At 40.4% G+C, this 8,159-nt stretch overlaps 1 protein-coding gene across 1 annotated transcript in view; it reads left to right on the forward strand.

Moving 5' to 3' along the window:
* CUNH7orf31 (chromosome unknown C7orf31 homolog) overlaps window positions 1–5,205 on the forward strand; it is a 29,365-nt gene extending 24,160 nt beyond the window's left edge. The window contains 8 exon segments of the mRNA XM_019472776.1: window positions 626–662; window positions 664–709; window positions 1,839–2,017; window positions 2,233–2,320; window positions 4,390–4,501; window positions 4,649–4,987; window positions 4,990–5,122; window positions 5,124–5,205. Of these exon segments, the coding sequence (XP_019328321.1) occupies window positions 626–662; window positions 664–709; window positions 1,839–2,017; window positions 2,233–2,320; window positions 4,390–4,501; window positions 4,649–4,987; window positions 4,990–5,122; window positions 5,124–5,205 (1,016 nt within the window).
* Window positions 5,206–8,159: the final 2,954 nt, after the last annotated feature.

The raw sequence follows: 8,159 nt of genomic DNA on the forward strand, positions 1-8,159 counted from the left end.
GACATGGTTTAGTGGGCATGGTGGTGTTGGGTTGACGGTTGGACTCGATGATCTTAGAAGTCTTTTCCAACCTTAATGATTCTATGATTCTATGATAGAGCCAGCTTCACAATTCATCAAGCTTTATTTTTTGTTGTTGCTGTTTTTAAAAATCATGCACAGAAAATGCAGTAAGAATCTTCCCTGCTGGTGTGTAAATCAATCCAGAGCTCCTGCAATTGGCCATGGGCAGATGGCCTTCTGCAGAGGCAGCTTTATCTGGTGTAAGATCCAGCCCTCAGCTGCTTGTCACCACCTCTCTGCCTGAGACAACTAGCCTTGCAGACCTGGTGGTGCAGATAATCACATTGAGTGCTTCCAAAAAGGCAGTTGGGTTAACTTATGCTGATTAAACGGGTCATCTGATCTAATCCTGCTGATTTTCTACCAAAAGAGTGAAGATGAGTTCTGTCTGCAGATCCTCTCCCAAGGTAGAAGAGACATTAGCAGTAGCTCACAGAAAGAACCTCTTCCACCAGCACAGCTGTCTTTATAGTGAGCATATGTCTACAGCTTAAAATGCAGATCCATCTGTCATTCTGATCAATGGTGTTCCATTAGAACATGTTAAATATTTCCCCTATAGGTAATCCATATAGGCATGAAGTTGCCAGTGCTCCAACTCCTGGAAGAAGGCTGTGCACTGTCGGGGCAGCACACATACTTCCACGTACGTAGTTCATACAGAAAAGAGCAAAATGCCTTCTTTTTTTTTTTAATTAAACTTCTCTGCATCTCTTTCATGGGAGACATTTTTACACAGAGAGCTCCTGTACTGTTCCAAACACTTGCAGACCATGAATTACGCATCACGCATACAAAGAGTGAAAAGCTTCAGAGACAGTTTTCAGCCACCTCAGCAATGTATAAACAAGATCAGAAGCTAGCAGGCTGTCCTGTGACTGAAGTCCTTTAAGCGCTAACTAGCTCTCGTAGGACCTAGCCAAGTAGCTCTGGAGATAAAAAGAACAAGAAGAAGAAGCAATAATAGCTGCTGACCATACATTTGGGAGAGAGGAAGGGGGGGCTGCATTCAGAAGCCCAGATTACACTCTGCAGCTCTTCAAAGAAATGGGTTTGGGCAGCAGTAGACCTTTGCTCCTCCTTACCTCTCCACAAGTCCCGCCAACATACTGACAGGCTGGTGTCTCTATTTCCATGTCTTCAAGAAAACAGACGTCCTCTTTGTGGATGGTCTTTGCCTCCAACCTTGCCTTCCCCAGTGTAATGATGGAGACTGGGCTGGTCCATAAAACAGAAGAGTGAATTTGTTCATGAATGATCATGTTTCTACTATTCTACATCTTGGGTAAACACTAGTTCTCTTCCCAAAGGGATGTAGCCTGAAGTTTGATGGCAGATAAAAGTCATGAATAGTGTAGGAAAAAATAGTGGTGAACAAAGAAAGATACAGCCTTTGTAGACACACAGTCTTACAGATGTGGCAAGGGAAACAATAAGTGGCAGTCCATTTTAAGGCAGTCTATAATTGTGACTATGAAAGAAAGCTTATGTTCTGTAACGTTCTGCCCAGGTATGGCTACCATGGAGAACCTGATTCCAAGTTATCTGAATTGAGTTCAGCTGAATTATGTACCTGTTGAGTCTTCCACTTGAGTAGTAATACTGTACTGAAGACATTTTTCCACCACATTTTTACTTTTATTAGCATTTACTAAACAGATAGTTGCGGGAGGGGAGGACAATGCGACAACTGTTATTTCAAACCTTTAAAATAGTCTTTTCCATCCAGCACACATATTTGGTTTATGCCTTACCTATTTCTTCTTATCCTTCAGTTTCCTAAGTTTGCTGAAGAAAAGGGTCAAATATACTATCCAAATCCACCAAAGACAGTCGCCCCCAACTCCACTTTTAAAGAGCTAGAACATAACCTCTCTCCAAGAACAACCAATATGCTACAAAACACTGAAAGGGCTCTGGGGATCACAACATACAGTCGGGACTTCACAGATAAGCATTTTTTGTTAAATTAGTTTACTTGGGGTCGCAATGAAAGACCACAAAGTGTTAGCCCCTAAATTTCTCAAAGAAATTAATTTTTTTGTCATTTAGTAACAAAGGCCAGAAAAACTATAAATTATCTGAGGTTTTTCAGGGGGACTGTGCATTAATTCAGATTTTTCTAACCAATAAAAATGTATGACAATAAATATGTCTCCATTAAGGAAGAGGTCCTATGAATTCCCTTATCCTGGATAACTATTACATAAAAGCAGCTGGCAGATTAACTGGAGAATTAGGTGAAGACATGGAACTAGTAAGTACTGCATTTACTAAGAATCTTATGCTTCCACCACAACTAATACTGGCAAGAGTATTACCAGATTCAGCTAGCAGAATTAAGCCTTCCCTTTGATAATACTTAAGCGCAGGGCAAGGCTCACTCTAAAACAGAGGCAAAAGTTCAGTATACTAAATCAGTCCTGACACAGCTGGTTGACAGAACTTCTGTAATGGATTAATGACTTGTTCAGGGTTTGCAGGGGGGGAAGTTATTGTGATTATCTGCTTATTTTTTATCTTATCATTTAAAGTTGCCACCAACACGACAGCAATTCAAACGACCTTTTGCCTTGAGAAGTATGAGTAACAGTCTCCATAAAACGAGCTGGCAGCTCTCATGTGAATGGTGCACCACTGCAGAGACTGAAACATATTGGCTAGATGTTCAGCTGATGTTAATCAGGACAACCCCACTGGACTCATCAACTTACTGTCTTTACTGCACACTGTTTATTTGATAAGTGACTTATTACCATTGCAGACTATTGCCTCCTTACTAACTATACCAGTTTAAGTTTGGCAGAGTTTCTACGATTCATCCTCCTCCATTTACATGAGTGATTTGCCTTTCTTCCTTAAGGGTGCATCAGTAACATTATCATATTCTATTTTAATGCAAAGATTTACTCTAAAGAATGTATAAAACTATATTGTAAAACTCCATGTTTATTGTCTTCAACAATTTTTATGTACTGTGTGGCCTGTATAAAAGTGAAAAGATACTATTTGTATTAAATTCTACTCATGCAAATGAAGCATAACATGGTATATATGCATAGCAAATCAAGTTGAGCTGCTTTTTGCTAATGCATCATTACCTGTAATGGCTTAAGCCATTCAGTGACACCTGCACATTGTCATGCAGAGTACATACACACATCTAATTTATTCTAACTGACTAAGCAATTCTGCAGGTAAACCAGAAGGAATGGATTCCTGCTCACCCTTCCACAGCACTGCTGGCTTTACAGCATTTGCGGGTTCAAACTGCACAGAAATACAAGAAGCAGGGCAACTAAGTAAGATGCTGTCATTTTCTTATAGTCCAAAAATGGCCCTGGATAAAAAGTCCCCAAAATGTCTTGCTTTCTTTCTATTGGATTAAAAAAAAATCCAAGTAAGGAAATCCTTTTTGAAATGGCATTTACAAGTTTCTGATAATTGAATCCCTGTACCTGATATGGAAAACCTGTCTAGCTTTTTCTCCAGTGTGATGAAGAAACAAATGTTTCACTTCATGATGATGAACACTTTAAAGAACACTTTCAACAGCTCGTCTCTGGAAATTAAAATCCAAATTAGCAGCTTACATTAATTCAAAACTGAACAGTTTTATTGCCCTCTGGCTTCCAAAGTGTGATTGGCAGAGGCCTACCCTGGGCCATGCTGATCTACCTGAACAACATTATTCCACTTAAAGCATATATACGTTAAATATCAAACACTTGGATTGTTCAGCACAGTAACTGTTGAAAAACATTCTCTGGCTATAGGACTCAAATGTACTTATGTTTGAACAGTTCCTATAGAATGCGGCTTTGACTCTGCACCAGTATCTGAAGCCTCAACAGTACAAATGATTAATACAGGGTAACAGTATTCAAGCAGTGGGTCAAACTGTGGTTGAGAAAGCTAAAAAGCCACATGCCAGTGAGCATCCTCAGTCCCACTTGCAACAGTTCCTAAAAGAAGTTAAACCACACTAATGCAGGTCACCGTTTATACTATCATGTTGCTTATGAGACCACAAATGGGAAGACAGATGCTTATAGAAGAAAGCAGAACAGAGCACAAGACATCTATACCCGTCTATATCTTATGCATTGGGGTGGAGCAGAATATTTTCTTTTCCAAAGCATAAAGACTGACTCTAAGCTCCCTATGAGGCAGGGCGGTAATGAATGTTTGGGCTGCTTTCCTTTGCCTGGGAGACCCCTAACTGAGCCATTTCACTAGTTTCAGGCAATGATCTGCTAAAATAAGCAGTTCCTGCTAAAATAAGACTTAGATGACAGTGTAAATCCTGTTACTTCCTCCATATAGAAAAAAACATTTCTGCCTAGTCTCTCACAAGTGAGACCTCTTGAAGGGTGCACTGCATGTTTACTTCAAGGTCAACGTCCCCATGAATCAATTCTGCAAGAACAGTACTCCTCCAGTGTTCAGATGCCTCCGCCTTTATTCAGCGTTCCTACTGCAGTAGCTGGCTACTCAGCCACAATGCTGAGTAAAATAAAACCACTTGCCAGTCTAGGTCAGCAGCGTAAAGTGACAGAAAGCCCAGACGAGAAACGGGATGTGAGCCAACAGCAGGCCACTCTGTCTCAGACATGCTACCAGAAAGTTCATTATCTGGGTACAAGGCCGCCAATAAACAAACTTCAGGAAATCACTGACACACTGCAAACAGAAGCATTGTACAGGGGGCAGCTTTCAGGCAGGCCTGAACTTGAATCCCTTACAAAATCTGCACGTTCCCTTTCCTACAAAGACTTCAAGCCCAGACATTTGGATCAACATACAATATGGGAAAACCCAGTTAGTCCGAGTAAGCCAGGCTTACCACCGGATGTAAAGAGTGAGGAAAGTAGAATTTTGTTGCACAAGCTTTGGCATCAAGAAGCATGTCAACCTGCATGGACGGGCCAAGAGAGACAGCACTGCCTGGATGGATCCCTAGCTGTGAGGTTCCCTGGCACCAGACAGCACTGCTGGAACTGCAGTATTCCTTCTCTAAGACAGCAGCACAAAAACGTTTTCATGATTCCACAACAGGAGACAAAAGACCTCAGAGATAACATTACTGAGGGAAAGAGACACAAATTCTATAGTTTCAATGCTTTTTATTTCTTTAACTGACACATTCCTTGGTCCTTTAAAAACAGAGTAACAAATTAAAAGTACTTCAGTACAAACTGTCTGTCCTTTCCTAGAGAACCACAATAAATTCAAATAGTAAAGAGAAGAGCAGCTAGGGTAGCTCAGGACATGTGCAGCCGTCTGAGAAGACTAGAAGAGCTTGTCTTGGTCTAGAGGCTGTGAAAACACGACTTTTCTTGAGAAACACATTAGTGGGATAAACACTGGTTACGGAAACAGCTGGTTTGTTAAAGGCCAAATGGATTCACAAATGAGCGTTACAGTCTGACTGGGAATAAACTTAGGCTGGGAATCACAAGATGATTTTTAATGGTCACAGCAGGGAGGTTCAGGAATAGCTCTTCAATAGATAAGGAGAGGATCAGAAAACAAGCTGCTTCAGAATGGACCTGGCCAGTTTATGAAAGGAGCTATGACATGGTTGCCAGCAACAGCTGCGGATCATAGTTACTCACCCAATAAGGCCCTTTGCAGGCGCTCACAAGCACCAAGCTTCCAGGTCAAAAGGACCCTCTGCTACTCTGCAGTCAAATGCCAATAATGTCAGCGCTACCATGCACACGCAGGGACAAACATGATGCTCATGAGCTGTGGAGTCTCTTTGTCTGTGCACAGCACATTCCCAAAGCCTCCATGCTCTAAGGTTGACCGTGGCCTCTCCAAGCCTACATTCCTATGTCAGACCTATTGTGGCTTGTATTTCAGACTCTTCCCTTTCCTTTTTTACTCATTGTCTAAGACAGGAATGTTTAAGAGAACTGGAAAGGCCATAGAGACTGTATTTAAACTGCAGTGAAGACTGGTACAGGGAGAATGGGATTTAGCAATCCCTGCAGGGCTTTGAAGGAGCTTTAGAATGAAGCAGGTGAGCTACAGAAAACATGTAATCTGTTATTAGGAGTTAGCTCTAGATGGCTGCAAGTGGTCAATATAGTAGCTAAGGATTAATAGCAGGCATTAACTTGTTGGTTATAAAAATAGTTAAGAGCAAGAGATAGGGACAGAACAGCTCTGCTGCTGTGTTGTGCTTACTGAGCTGTTTAGGATTCCTGAAAAATGTGAACAAAAACCAACCAAACAAAAAAGTACCCAAATGCAATATATTTAAACATCTTAAATCATTTTTGTAAGCCTTTTGAAAATAAGAAAGCAGCAAAGGAAACTTTAGTGGAAAGCTATCTGATGGATTAGCAACTGGCTTTGCAAACAGAATGCAAAGAATAAGCTTAAATTGCTATTTTCTGTGTGCTGACAGATTAATATTGCTGCTACCCAAAATTCAGAAACATAGCTAATATTGGTTCAATGAATATCTTAAGGAGCTGCAGCCAAGTGGGGATTAGAGAAGCGAAAACAGCACATAGGCATTCATTGGTTTTTTTTAACTGCTTAATTAAATGAGGGATTATTCAGTTGTTTCCCAGAAAGGACCTGAAGAGGGAGCAAAATGCCATTGTATTTTTCATTGAGAGTTTTTTCATTGCAGTTTTCTAAGCTGTCCCATTAAGAGATCAGATAGACTCCCCTCTCCCTTCAAGCAAATCGCCAGAGTTCAGGAGACTGCCAGGATCATACACTGAATATACGGCTCAAACAACCATGCTTCCAGCTAGTCATTATCCACTGGATTTTCCTTTACAGGAAGAGATACTAGCAAAGAATCATGGCAGAAACATAAATCCCTGATTATTTTATTCATGTGTGAGGTCTTCAGGAGGCCAGTCAGGACACAGTGCCCCAGCAGCGCACTATTTTCCGTGCAAGTATTCAGAGTATAGAGGGCTCAGTGGCTACCAAGAGGATATAAGGAAAATGATGTGACAGGAGTCAGAGATCTTACTTTCCATTAGGAGAGGATACTCACTTTCCATCCCACCTTTACACATCTCAGAAACAAAAAGACTTCTGATTCTTAAAACAGAGATGATTAATGCTTTTATTAAGACACAAGAAGACTACAGGAGACTATCTAGAGGATTTAGTACAAAAGCAACTGAGCAGCATAATAACAGATTAAATTTAAAAGTGAAGTATGAAGAAACATACTGTTGAAGACAACTTAGCCACAAATGGTTTTTAAAAAAGTTGTTACCTCCTGGAGGAACAATTTCAAAATAAGTGCAGACTCCTGCGTTTTGCTCTGCCTCTAGCATCATTCAGGAGAGATTAATGTTAAGCTGCAGAGAAGACAGAATATTATGTTATTTCATAATCCTTGTGTATCTTGCATTTAGTTTTGTTCAGCACATTTCAAAAGTAACAAAAAGCAAAAAAGTCTGGAAAAGCGCAACAATTATTAAAAACAGGGGTTTAGTTACACCCCAAGAAAGATATGTGAAAACTGAACTTGTTCTTTCTGGGGAAAAAAAAAAACAACAAAACAAAACCAAACAAAAAAAAACCCCACACAAACAAACAAAACCCCCCCAAAAAACCCAAACTATAAGCTACAACTTAGCAATGAGTACATAACACATTTACTACAGAAAAGTTTCATCAGTCATTTGTGTCACGTATCTGTAAGCCCCTGAATAAAAAAGCTCTGGGACTTTTTGTTTGGTCAAATTCATCAGACAAAAGAAGAAACTTAGAAAGTACACTCTAATTTACTTGTTTAGTTTTCTGCTTGGAATATGATGAAGGCAAAGAGCTTAATATAATTCTAAAAAAAGGCTTAAAGACATATCCTAGGAGCATAAGAAAAACATCTGCAATGCTAGTAGTTTGGATTAAGTGTCTCAGTGCTCAGAGACTTCATGCTTTAGGATAATAAGCTCATCCTGGGCAGTTTTTAGTGTCCACAAAACATCCAGCATTGATCATTGTCAGAAACGGTGCTAAACCACTAGTCTGCTCTGATACAACACTTGACATGTGTGGTGGGTTGACCTTGGCTGGACACCAGGTGCCCACCAAGCCGCTCTATCACTCCC

This window comes from Aptenodytes forsteri, unplaced genomic scaffold, assembly GCF_000699145.1.
Source record: "Aptenodytes forsteri isolate BGI_AS27 unplaced genomic scaffold, ASM69914v1 Scaffold164, whole genome shotgun sequence".
NCBI classification, from domain to species: domain Eukaryota; kingdom Metazoa; phylum Chordata; class Aves; order Sphenisciformes; family Spheniscidae; genus Aptenodytes; species Aptenodytes forsteri.